The sequence below is a fragment of the Loxodonta africana genome, chromosome 7 (genome assembly GCF_030014295.1).
Source record: "Loxodonta africana isolate mLoxAfr1 chromosome 7, mLoxAfr1.hap2, whole genome shotgun sequence".
In the NCBI taxonomy this organism is placed as follows: domain Eukaryota; kingdom Metazoa; phylum Chordata; class Mammalia; order Proboscidea; family Elephantidae; genus Loxodonta; species Loxodonta africana.
In genome coordinates this window covers 35,885,021-35,898,111 of record NC_087348.1, presented here as the reverse complement: position 1 = coordinate 35,898,111, position 13,091 = coordinate 35,885,021, and the positions used below count along the sequence as shown (strand labels likewise).

Genomic DNA, 13,091 nt, shown 5'->3' with positions numbered 1-13,091 from the left:
TCAGCCAGCCAGCCCATCCCAGCTGTGGGAAGTCAGTGAGGGAAGGCGAGAGAGAGAGAGAGAGAGAGAGACTGGCCAGCCCCTCGGGATTAGCCTGGACCCTGCCAAGTGTTCTTTCTTCATTCCAGTCCCCTGCCCTGAACTCCACCCTACACATGGTTCTGCTCAGAGCCAGCCTGGACTGGAGTGCCTTTGCTTCTCCCCCAGAGTGCTTCTCTCTAGCCCTGAGGCCTGGCCCGCAAGGATCAGTCCATGATCCAATAGATTTGCACAGACTCTTGTTGGCAGCAGCTCCTTACTGGCTCCGCTTCAAAGCAGGGGCGGCCAGGCTCCTCCAGGTGTCAGAAGCAGCTGGCACATTAGCAAAAGGCCTCTGGCAGGAAGGGGTGTTGAGCCAACTGCCATCACCTGGAAAACAGCACATGTGGATGACCTTGTCTCTAAGGAGATTCTGTTTTGAGCCCTCTAGGGGTGGCAAGGAGTTTAAGTTCAGGATGAAGGAGCTGTCCATGGAGGTGTGGAGCCAGCCTGGGGATGTCCCTGTCACCAAAAGCAAGAGAGACCTGTAGCCTCCTGCCTACCTTTTCCCACAGTCCTGTCACCATTCCAACACAAAGAGATGTCCAGAACATTCATGGGTCAGAGCATTCATTTGGAGATGGACAGTGCAGCATATGATGTTTTTAAAAGCGCCTTTCTGTAAGTCTGTCAGAATCCTCTGAACAGCAAAATTTTCCCTACCGGCACCAGCACTAATAAGAGAGGCCAGGGCTGGAAGAAGCCCTTGGGAAAGAATGAACCTTGGAGCTTCTTGCTCAGACATCTCCGGCAACAAGCAACTCAATCCCAGAGTTGAGCAGCTTGAAAAAATCTTTCTCGTAATGAGCCAAACTCTCAATTCCTGTGACATCCCCCTCAGAGGCAGCCCTCACTTCATCTTAGTCTTCTCTTCCAAGCTAAAGGATCTTTCGGTTTGTACAGAGGGGTATGGGGGTGGGGAACATTAGGGGTAGAGGGATGGGCTTGTCTGAGGACATGAGGAAGGAAAGAGCATGACCATTGAGAAGAGCTGAGGGGTCAATGTGGCTGGAATATAGCGAGAGAGGCTGCCCGTGGCCTTCAACGAGCCTAGAGGGGCGAGGAGAGGTGGAAGGTGGATTGAACGAGCTCATAGCCTGGATAAGAATAGGGACTCCACTCTAAGGGCAATGGGAAGCCCGTCAAGGTTTTAAACAGAGCTGTCAGATGGTCAAGTTCACATTTTAAAAAAGACCCTTCTGACCACACAATGGAGACTGGATTATAAGGAGGCAAGAGTAGTTGAAGGGACACCAGGTAGGAGGCCTTGCAGTTGTCCAGGAAAAAGAGGGAAAGGCCAGGCTTAGGCTGGGGGCTGTGCAAGCAGAGAGAACTTCAGGAGATAGGTTTGATAGGACCTGGTGAATAATGGACATGGGCGAGGGAGGGATTTCCAGGATAGCTAGGATGACTCCCAGGCTTCTGGCTGAGCAGACAAGTGGGTGGTGTTGCCATTAATGAAAGTGAAGATCCAATTGGCGTTTTTTGCCAGCCAGTCTCACAACCTGCAATCAAGAAAACCCCTCAGCCCTTTCACACCTGTGACTGGAATCCACCTACATGTCCTCAGAAAGCAAGCTCCTGCCAATGTTGGCTTCCCTAACCCCAACTTGCCCAGTGGTCCCTCCTGACCAGTGGACATTTCTGCCAACCAAGGAGCAGGGGTCAAAACCAGAGTACATGCAGGGCTGCCCCGCTTCCACAGAGACTCCTTATATCAATGGGTGTCTCTGTCCTTGGAGGGCCATGTACACACTGTCCCCCAGATGCTGATGAGCTAAGAATGGCCTCTGATGAAGAGCTGCCAGCTGGTTCTGCCAGCTGGGGTGGATCCTCTTTGGAGCTTATAGCTCTATCAGTTGCTGAGATAGGAAGATTTTATGGCAGTCTGCTTCAAAGCTGAGGTGTGGCAGGGCCTATCTCAGGAGCATGTTGTCTAACGAGAACGAAAAATGGGGGTACTTACAAAATGTGGAGGAATCAGTGGGTGGTGATGGTTGCACAACTTTGTGGATAACTAAAAACCACTGAGCTGCACACTTTTTTTCATATTTTTTATGGCTTTATAAAAATACATATCACACATATGCCAGTTCAGTGTTTTTCAGGTGTACATGAATAGTACACTTTCAAAGGGTGAATCTTATGGTACTTGAAATCTATCTCACATGAATGAATGAATGAAATAGATGGCAGTAACTGCCATGAAAAGGACAATGGGTTCCAGGGTGATGATAAAGGCAAGAGAAGCCATGCAACACTTCAAAGGCTTTGGCTAGCCTTGGTGGCTTCCTACTTGGGGCTACTCTCAGCCAGTGCTCTTCCCTAGTAATGAACTTCAGGCCTTTTCCTTCCTGCTGAGCCTGGGAAGGATAAACTTTGAGGTGCTGGTGGCTCTTCCTCCCTGGGAGAGCTCTCTCCTCTATGCTAACCCCAGTCCCCTCCGCCTGCCCTGTCTTTGCCCTCTGTCTTCCCTTTCCCTCTCCATCCAGATGTCAGAATATGGGCTTTGTGCCTTCTCACTTCCTTTTTGACTGCTGGAGTTCCCCTCAGGTTATGGGAAGCAAGAAATGGGGGTAGCCACTTTGCGTATGGGATTAAGTAACCACTTAGTCCCATGAACCACTGATGGAGGGACTAGGACGCCCTCCTGTGGATAGAAGCAGCATTGCTTCTTCCCACCCTCTGGCCTTCATTTTCTTCCAGCTGGAATTTTAAAAATGAACTCTGGTAATCAAAGCAGCTTTTTTCCCCCAAGAGGTATGTGAGAAACAGTAAAGGTCCTAAAATATAGGTGACAAGAAAGAAGATACAGCAGTCACAGAAACTAAGAAAATGTTAGTGTTTATGTTATGCATAAGGAGCCGTGATGGCAGTTAGTTAAAGCACTCAGCTGCCAGACGAAACGTTGGCAGTTCAAGCCCACCAGCCGCTCCGCAGGACAAAGATGTGGCAGTCTGCTTCCGTAAGGATTTACAGGCTTGGAAACCCTATAGGGCAGCTCTCCTCTGTCCTTCAGGGTCACCATGAGTCAGAATTGACTCAACGGTAGTGAGTCTGGGTTGGGTATATTCTGTATCTTTTATTCTAAAAGGGGCATTGTGGCCTAGTGGAAAGTACATGGATATGGAGTCAAACTCACCAGCTGTGTGACCTTGGGCAAGTTGACATCTCTGAAACTTAAGACTCTTCACCTATAAAATGGAAACAAGACCTACCTCACAGGATTATTGTGGGATAAAATTTAATTAACGTAGTTAAGTACCTTGTGTAGTGCCTGCCGTGTAGTAGGTACTCAGCAAATGGTACCTGTTTCTATGGTTAGCGTTATTACAACTAAAGACTACATTGGAATCATTTTCTCTCTTTGGGGAGATCTGAAAGCAGGGCCAGCTGTGTCATACAATTCCAGGGGCCTCACTCACCTTGTATCTATAAAGCCTCTCCCCCCAAGGTGAGTAGTGCTGGCTGGCTCTCTGGGGCTGATTGAATTGCCAGTTTGGGAACTCTCTCACATAGGGAAGTGGAGAGAGATTTAGAAAAATACACAAGAGAGCATAATGAAACTTTTTCTTTTTTTTTTTTTTTAAGTAAAGATTAAGCCAGAAGGGACCAGTCAAAATCTAACTGGGGCCCGCTCTACTCCAGTAGATGAGTTTGGCCCCTGCCTGGGATATGGACGGGGCCCAGCAAGTGCTAATTTCCTTCTGTTTCAGTCCCCTCTCGGATGAGGTCCTGAGTAGAGTATGAAGTGGCCCTTGCTCTGATCCCTTTAGTAGTCAAATGGTTTTCTTCCTGTGAGGTGGGTGCCCAGTGGGAGGGGCTAGAGACAGAAAAAAATCAGGAAGTGGTCAGCTGGCGAGAGTGGACAGCAAGAAGGCGCAGCAGCCTCCATGGCACCAGGAGATGGGGTGTATTCTTTGACCCCTCTCAACTGAGACTCCCCAGTAGCTCTTCACCCTCTCCCCTTGTCTGCCATCAGTGTCCCAGGGTGGATGTGCCTGTAGCTATTCTGGCCCTTTGGTAGCTTATTAAATCACAGTACCATTTGCCAAGACCCCTTTAAACCTCTTGGCTGTTCTTTTTGCCTTTTCTGATCAGCTGTGTTTATTCTGAACTAAATGGTCCTCACTGCAGGATGAAGGGATTTACTGCTTAAGTATATGAAAAGAAACCTTGGCTGCATTACAATTGCACCCTCTCCTCACCCCCCTCACGCCTCCCTCCCCATGCTCCATCCACTAGCTGGTGCCACAGAGACTGAACAGGGAGCCCACTCTTGGTACAGTGTGGTCAGTTCAGTTCAGTGGCAAAGCCCAATTGATGGAGAAAAAGTGAGGTGATTGGGAGGAGCTTGCTTTTGGAAACCCTCTCCCAAATGTTTCTTTCTGCCCCAGGGGAGGCTGGAGATCCAGTAACAAAACTATTTCACACACACACACACATACATTCTCTCCCTCTCTTTTTTCCCCTCAGGAGTCAATGGGTGGTACAAACGGTTAATGCACTTGGCTGCTAACCAAAAAGTTGGAGGTTCAAGTTCACCCAGAGGCTCCTCAGAATAAAGTCCTGGCAATCTACTTCTGAAAAAGCAGGCATTGAAACCCCTATGGAGAAACAATAGTTTAGCTTAATTAGTAAAGAATGTCTGCCTTGAGCATTGTGTTCTTTTTGAGAACTGTCTACATGGGACAAATTAACAGCAGCAACTCAAAAGATGGGATAGGAAACTTAGGAGGCAGCAAGTTTATGTTAATGGAGAAGGAACAGTTTGGAAAAGGAGGGCAGGTATGGTTGTACAACTTGAAGAATGTAATCAGTGTCACTGAATTGTACACGTAGCAATTGTGGAATTGGTATGTTCTGCTGGGTATATTCTCAACAACAACCAAAAAATTTTTTTAAAAACCCTATGGAACACAGTTCTGGCCTGACATACATGGGGTCACCATGAGTCAGAATCAACTTGATGGCAGCTGCGTTTTTCTTTTCCCCTCAGGATTGTGCTCATGGACGATGCCACGGACTGCCTGATGTCTTTTTCAGATTTCCTTTTTGCCTTCCAGATCCAGTTTTACTACTCAGGTGAGAGTCTTCCAAGGCCCAGGTACAGGCACCTGTCTAGGACCATGTCTCCCTTTCCTACCCTGTTGTCCTTTCCACCAGTCTGTCTGGAACACGTTCATCTTACCCACTTTCCTGGGGTGTGGTGGTGTGCTTCACTGTGGGTCCCTAAGAGGATGTCTAATTCCCTCTGGTAGTCACAAGATCCAATCTGCAGAGCCTACTTCCTCAGCCTGCTCAAGACACTGAAGACCACAGTGCTTCCAGTCACCAGCACACCGAATTAGTTTAAGTGAGAATGACAATAAAAACAATAGCATTCACTATTTATTGAAATTTACTCCGTGCCAAGCATAGCACTAAGCACCTTAATCCTTACAGCAACCCTAAGAAATGGGTACTTTCAAGTGATAAGCTTACAAAGGTAAGAAACCGAAGCCACACAGCTAATGAGTGGTGGAGACCAGGCCTGAATAGAGGGCTGACTCCAAAGCCAGTGAAGCCCCTGCTCTTAGCCTCTCTGCTGTGGGACTACAATTACATGTCTCTCCCTTCACCCCTGACTCATGTATGTGGGCACACGTTCTCCCATCAGCCTGATCTACTCCCACCCTACTCCCCAGTGTATACCAGCTGTGCCTTCTGAAATTCCTTCTGGAATCAGGTGGAATAAAAATAGATGGATAAATACAAATGCACACTAGCTCACACACAGGTGACATCAGATGGAATGCTGAGTTTAGAAATTACCATATCTATAAACAAAGTTGTTTAAAATGGGGCTCTTCTAGTAAATAGAAGGCTGTCCTTGGAGCCTGGAGGTGGCCTTCCTGTCAGCTTGTGGTCCCAGCCAGCCCTGGCCTCACCTAGGCCATTCTGTTTACTTGATGGCCTGGTCAGGCAGAGGCTGGAGCCTGGAAGCTCGCCTTCTGCCCTTAGCAGCTCCAGGCATCTATTTCTCATTTCTCTGAAGCCCTTGGGCCCTAGAGGAGAAGCAGCCATGTTAGGGAGCACCTTTTCCCATCCTAGCCTACCTGGGCTCCCTTCTTAACGGCCCTCCCAGAGGGACAGAGCAGTATGTGGGGATCACTCACGCCATGTGCGCCGGTCAGAGAGGAGACACCCCTAAGTCATCGGTGACTCACAATGGCTCAGTTACTAAAATTTGAGACAAATTTCAAATATTTAATAAACAGTGGGTTGCAGGTTTCCTTTCTTCCTCATTGGTATCCCAACATGCTTCTTGAGTCGGAGAGGCAGGTGGCCTCACAAGATGGAGCAGACCATGGGATCGTGCACGTGTTCATTCTTTCTGAAATTATCACATTCAGCATGTGCCAGGTACAGTGCTAGGTGCTGGGGATAGCAAGGATCTTACGTTCTAGCAAAGAGGCAGGTTAAATTACACGGAAAACTAGTCATTGGATAAGTGCTCCCAAAGAGTACAGGGGCAATGAAAGTATTCCATGGGGAATCTCACCTAGTCTTGGAGACCAGCAACAACTGTCCAGGGAATGGACATTTGAGCTGAAACCATATTAGTGTCCCCTCTCGTGACTGTGCTGGTCAAGCAAGGTTGAGGGCTCCTGCTCTCATGATACTATGCACTGGGCACTGAGGCTGATGTGGAGTTGAGCTAACAAAGAGAGGGGAGAAGCCGAAATATGTCTTCACTGCCTGAATAACTCCCCCCTCCACCTATGGTACCCAGAATTCTTGGAGAGTGTGGCTGCCATCTATCAGGACCTGCTGTCTGGCAAGAACCCCAATACAGTGATTGTACCAACATCATCCAGTGGGCAGCACCGCCAACGACCTGCCTTGGGTGAGGCTAGCATGCTGGAGGGAGTGGAGGCGTCACTCTTCTACCAGTGCCTGGAGAACCTGTGTGACCGGCACAAGTACAGGTGAGAAACAGGCACACACACCCCGCCTCAGCCCCAGGGATGGTAGGCTGCAGGCTTTTGGAACAGATCTCTAGTAGGATGCTCTCATGGGTCCAGGGCTTCTGGGGCCCTTCATGATCACACTATAAATTAGAACAGCACCATTTGCCCCCACACCAGAGAGCTCCCCAGTTGGCTTGCTTAGAAAGGACTGTTTCACTTGGACAAGAGTACTTGTAGATGGCCAGCTTGGCACCCTTCTTACCACGAGATAGACTGGCTTAGGCTTTTTACAGAGGAGAGAACATTTACTGTACAAAACTGGACAGAACCAGTTTTGGTCTTCTCCAAGATGAGGCTGTCTGTCACTTCTAGCCATTTCGTCTTCTCTACCCCCTCCCACCCTTCCCCAGTGAAAGCACCAGTTAGTGAACACACCAGCCTTTCCTGCTTACAGTCAAGGCCTTGCTCCTGGACATCTGTCAGGCTCCCCAAGGGGCTGAGGGCCCCCAAGCAGGCAGGTTCCCTTGATCTTAGGATTCCTCCTAAGCTTGAAGGTATGAATGAAAAGATGGCACTCGGACTTGGTAGTCTTTGAATCTGGCATCTATATTCTCTCTTCTAGCTGCCCACCCCCAGCGCTTGTCAAAGAGGTGCTAAGCAACGTTCAGAGACTGACCTTCTATGGATTCCTCGTGGCTCTCTCAAAACATCATGGAATCAACCAAGCCCTAGGTAAGCCAGAGCTGGGCGTGGTCAGCCTACCTGCCCCCATAACTCAAAGCCAGGTAGGACCTGGCCTCTATGAGCAGACAGGGCACCACAAGGACGGGAAATCACCATCTCTGCCTTAACCTCTCAGGGCCAGCCTCTGAGTCCTAGAGGGCCAGAATGTGCACAAGACTGTGCCCTCTTAGGCTTCTCACATTCCAATTGTAAGGGACAGCCTTCCCCGCCCAGGGCCCTGCCCCAACATGAAGCAGCCTGTCCCCATAGAATCCCAGTTCTGCCTTGGGGAGTGGCCTGCAGGTTGGACAGACACAGGGCTATTTACTCAGTGGCTCTGGAGATTGTATGTCAAAGAGACCTGAATCCCATTTGTAAACAAGGCAAAGGTGTGTCTGGGAGCGCTTTTTTCCCAGCTGGGGAAAAAAAAAAAAACATTAATCTGCGAAGGAGTTAGAAAAATGGTGGGGGGGGGGTGCGGGGGAGAGGTCTCCACAGCCATTTTTCCTGCTTATTGGTTTATTCTCACTGGTTGGGTTCCTCATTCTTGGTCTTCTGCACCCACCCTGCTCCTCCCCCTCAGCTTTCCTATGGGAAGAGCCACCAGGACAATCATCCTACTAGAGCTTGAGGGGCTCTTATTAGTCTCTATCCTTAAGAGATAACTCCAAGTGTGCTTGGAACCCAGGTTTCTGAGTCTCCAAGAAGAGACACAGCACCCCTCTTCCTTTTGCCAGTTGTGAGTCCTCTGTGGCTGGTAAGGGTCAAGAGAAGGAAATGGAACATTTATTAAATGCCAGCCACAGTAGGCCAATTACTGTGCTAGGGATGCTTCTGGGATCACAGAACACAAACCCCCTTAGAACTAACCAAGGGCCCGTTCAGGCATGCACACCAACTGGCAGTCGAATTACCCTGAGTTATCCTGTGTTTGGGGCAGGCACAGTCAGCGGACCCTCCAAGTGGGAGTGGTAGCCAAGGTCACTGGCTGAACTAGGAGTAGAAAGGAGGCAAAATAGGAGTCAGGAGTCAAGAGTAAGGGTGTGATGGGTGGGGATTTACTTAGGTTTTCTTTCACACTCTCAGATTACCGGTCACCCTCCCTTCTTTTCCACCAACCACAGTCACTAGAAGGAAAAGCTAACTAGCAACTGGGTCACAGGTTGTACTAACCTCCTTCCCTTGCTTCTTCTAAGGGCCTTTAAAAAAGACAGTCACTCACTCAACAGCTTTGACTGTACACTAGTGTTGGGTAGAGTAGGAAATACAAAGAAGCAGATGGTCTCTGCCCTCACCTGGAACACCAGTGTATAAAATAGAAATCTGGAGATACCCTCGTTGAAGCCAGTTGAGGAGAGGAAAAACCTTGTTCCTTTGACCCTCAAGGCACCCCCCAAAGAATGAGGGTTCCATGGGACATAGTTTGAAAACCACTAAAAGGAAAAATGGCCAGGAGGCATCATCTGAGAAAGCTTTGAAAAAGTCGGGAATTGAAGGAGAGTTAGATGGATAATTTTGAGTCTTTCTAGGGAGCAGCATTGTTGACTGCCAAGTCTAGGTTCTAAACACCAGTGAGCTCTTTTCCCTGAACAGTTCACTGGTGAGGATTCTTCCTATTTGCAAACTTCAGCCACACCTCCTCTCCCACTGTTAATGACTCCTGGCAGCAACCAAGAGCCTCTCCTCTCACCTTTCCCTAATGTCAAAAACGAATCTACGGCAATGGGTTTGGTTTGTTTGTTTTAGTTTATAGCTCGGAGGCATCGGTGGTTCAGTGCCTTCCAAGCGAGAGACCAAGGTTCAATTCTGGCCAATGCACCTAATGAGTAGCCACCACTCATCTGAGTGTCAGTGGAGGCTTGCCTCTTGCTAAGACACTGAACAGGTTTCAGTGGGAAACGTCCAGGCTAAAATGGACCAAGATGGACCTGGCAATCTGCTTCCAAAAATCAGCCAGTGAAAGCCCTGTAGATCACAATGGTTCAGTCCACAACTGATCATGGGGATGGCACAGGACCAGGCAGCATTTCGTTCTGTTGTGCGTGGGGTCACCATGAGTCAGGGCCAATTCAACAGCAGCTAACAACAACAGTTCATAGTGAAGGAACCCAACTTGGAGAAAGTGGAGTTTGTTCTGAGATCACAGAGATGGTTTGTGGCAGAGCAGAGACAGGACTGCTCCCCTCCTGGCCATACAAAATCGAGTTTGGTGTGATTCCGCCCCAGCCTTTTCTTCTCACCCCTTGGGCCCTCCTGGGAGGAGAAGAGGCAGCAGTTTTGACTATCTCTGACAGGTGGGACCACCCTGACTTTGGGGCATAGAGCTGAATAACTTCTGGTCTTTAGTGTCAGCCTGGAGGTGCAATGGTTAAGTGCTTGGCTGCTAACTGAAAGGTTGGCAGTTTGAACCCACCAGCCCACTCTGCAGGAGAAAGATGTGACAGTATGCTCCCATAAAGATTTATAGTCTTGGAAACCCTACTGGGGCAGTTCTACACTGTCCTACAGGGTCACTGTGAGTCAGAACTGACTTAACTCAATGGCAAGCAGTTTGTTTCTTGGTTTTAGTGTTGGCCTAGGCTGCATCCTCTGTCTCTGGCTCCTTTACAGCCCAATACCTGAGACCTCAAGAAAGGATTAAACCCCCAGCACGAGCTCACAACCCACGACCTAGTTTTGGAAGGGGATAGCCCCATTTGTGCAGCGACTTTGAGGTTTAGAGGTGTCTCCTTAGCTGTGGTCTCTGGAGTGGGCAGCAAGGTTCACTAAATTTATCAAGCAGCACCCAAGACCACCTGCTTCATGACTGCTCTCGGGCCGCTACAGTCCTACACTTCTTAAGAGCTCTTGCCCAAGTATTTTAGGTCAGCGTTCCCAGGGTCAGAATAGACAGGCATGAAGGGGAGGGCCACAAAGGCATCTGTGGGATGGGGCAGCCTGACTGGAACCCGGCTGAAGGACACCCAGATTAAGGTTTGTGTTCCCCAACTCTCTCCTAGGAGCTCTGCCTGACAAGGGGGACCTGATGCACGACCCAGCCATGGATGAGGAGCTGGAACGGCTGTAAGTGTCAAGTGGGAAGATGCTGCCCCCTTGTGGGAGCCAAGCCTTGGTCGGACAGAGCCATGCCCCCTCATGGGTAACACAGGGCTTGTCTGAACCACCCCATGTTGGTCAGGGCAGCATTCAGGGGCCAGCAGAAGCCTGAGGAATCTTTTGAGACCTTTGGGGCTAGAACCCATGCATTCATTTGAATAAACACGGAGGTGGAGGTGCTGGCTCTGGACAGGAGGTGTCTCGCTGCCCTCTGGGCTTCTTCCCTCTTTCAGGCTGGTTCAGGTCCCGGGCCTGGTCAACTCTGTCACTGCCAGCTCAGAAGCCAGCTGCCTGCCTTCCCGAACCCCTTCCCGAGTTGCCTCCCCCTGGAGACCCCTCCATCACTCCCGCAAAGTGGATGTAGAGAGCGATGGCTCCACTGAAGAGACAGATGAGTCCGAGACTTGAGGAGTCTGAAGGGTCCTACCTATCACCCTCCTCTGTCCCTTGCTCCCACCCCAGCCCTGGGGATGCCCAACCTCCACTCCAGCGCTGTGCTATGCTCCCCTCTGCTGGTAGAAAGGCTGAATAACACCCCCAGCCAAGTCAATACTTAACCCTACCCTCACAGGCCCCAGCAGTCTTTGGGCTTTAGTCAGGCCCCAAGCTACCTGCAGATTGAACTGAGGCCACCTGGTCACTGGTAGGGAAGGGGACTTGGCCTTAGCCTTCTGCTGACAGTTCTCCCAACCTTGAGGAAGTAGTCTCTTCTCAGCCAACTTCTGCTAGCCCCCCGGTAAGATTCATCTCCCTCACAGAAACTTTGAGAAGGGGGAGACCACAAATAGCCAACGAAGGGCCTTGCATGGTCAAGGGTGAGGCCTGACATGCAAGTACTGGGGGGACATAACCACTGTGGCCTTCTGCTGGAGGAAGAGCCACCACCCATCACAGGATGAAGGAGAAGGGTGGGCAAGAAAACTGCACTTGCAAAAACTGCTTCCAGTCTTCCCTGTATCTAATAGCTAAATACGTGAAATGAATAAAGTCCCTTGTATCTGGTAAGTGATGAGCCTAAAACCACTAGACTGAGGAGATGCAAAAGGACTGGTGAAGGGAAGGGGTGTGTTTGGGTCTCTGGTGCTGAATCCTACCTTTTCTGGTAACACTGGAAGCCGGGGGCCAGAGGACCACCAAAAGCCTGAAGACCTCCCTCAGATGAGAAGGCGGCTTACACTTTTGCACATGGGAGCACCCCTGGTTCCAAAGGAAAATGCTAACAGCTGCAATGGGCCTTCAGAAAACTAAGACCCAGGGGGTTCTAAGCCAAGTTCCCATAGCTTCACAGATCCAGGCAACAGAAGGGTTAGCACCACACAACCTGCCAGCCATGGGTTGGTTATTAAACACTTGCCAGGCACTTGCTCTGGGCTAAGGAAGAGGGGGTGCAGCTGTGAACAAGGCACCAGCCTGAGGGGCACAAGCTTCCAGCTAAGGCTGGAGAAAGGTAGACAAATGGTTTTCAGTTTCTATCAATCGGGCTGGGGTGTCCTCCAGCAAGTAAAGCCCACCCAAAGGCCAAACAGGCTGCTGCCTCCTCTGAAGCTGATGTCACTACCGCTGGGCGCACATTCTTTTGGGCACATCTATGCCCAGACCAGCCCCACTGACCAGCTGCAGGAACTGGCTCCCAAAGCCCTGTGCCAGTACTAGGAGATCCAGTTCTAAAAAAGCTCCAAGCCACACGGTGAGGTCTCTGGGGTCACAATCATCTCCAGCTTCCAGTCCCAGAGAGCAGGTCTCTAACCTAGGTGTGTATTGTGGTATGAACCACAGGGGGACGTGTTTATAAATGCACAGGGCCACGCTAGAGTCTGATTCGGTACCTGCTTCAGGTGGGGCCCAGATTATTCCAAAGCTGGAAGTCCCAGATCCATAGTGGGAATCACTGACTTCGAGCACATAGCTCCCTCTACCCCCTCCCTTTTTATCACCCACTTCCCAGAGTGGCAGTTTTCAGCTGTACCCTGAGGGCCTCTCTGAGGTGGCACCAATGTTTCAGCCTCTCTAAGGGGAGAGGGATGCCAAGCCAGGGGTTTATACACAAACACACAGATCTTTTCCTCCTGAATTTAAAAGGGTTCCATTAAGTAAGTCTGAATATTTTAGTTCTTTATCTCCTTTGAGAAACCCGCTCCCCATCAATCCTAACATGATGAGCCTACAAGGCTGCTGGGGCCCTCACTCAGAACACTCACCTGCCCTCAGCCTGTGGCTCAGCGGGTGAGTTAAAGGGCCAAC

At 49.9% G+C, this 13,091-nt stretch overlaps 1 protein-coding gene across 1 annotated transcript in view; it reads left to right on the top strand.

The window, feature by feature from the left end:
• Positions 1-12,603, top strand: part of CSTPP1 (centriolar satellite-associated tubulin polyglutamylase complex regulator 1) — a 227,164-nt gene extending 214,561 nt beyond the window's left edge. The window contains exons 5-9 of the mRNA XM_010592082.3: positions 5,078-5,163; positions 6,854-7,049; positions 7,654-7,763; positions 10,754-10,817; positions 11,084-12,603. Coding sequence (XP_010590384.1) covers positions 5,078-5,163; positions 6,854-7,049; positions 7,654-7,763; positions 10,754-10,817; positions 11,084-11,258 — 631 coding nt within the window. The 3' untranslated portion in view covers positions 11,259-12,603. The remainder of the gene's footprint in view (positions 1-5,077; positions 5,164-6,853; positions 7,050-7,653; positions 7,764-10,753; positions 10,818-11,083) is intronic.
• The last annotated feature ends 488 nt before the right edge of the window (positions 12,604-13,091 follow it).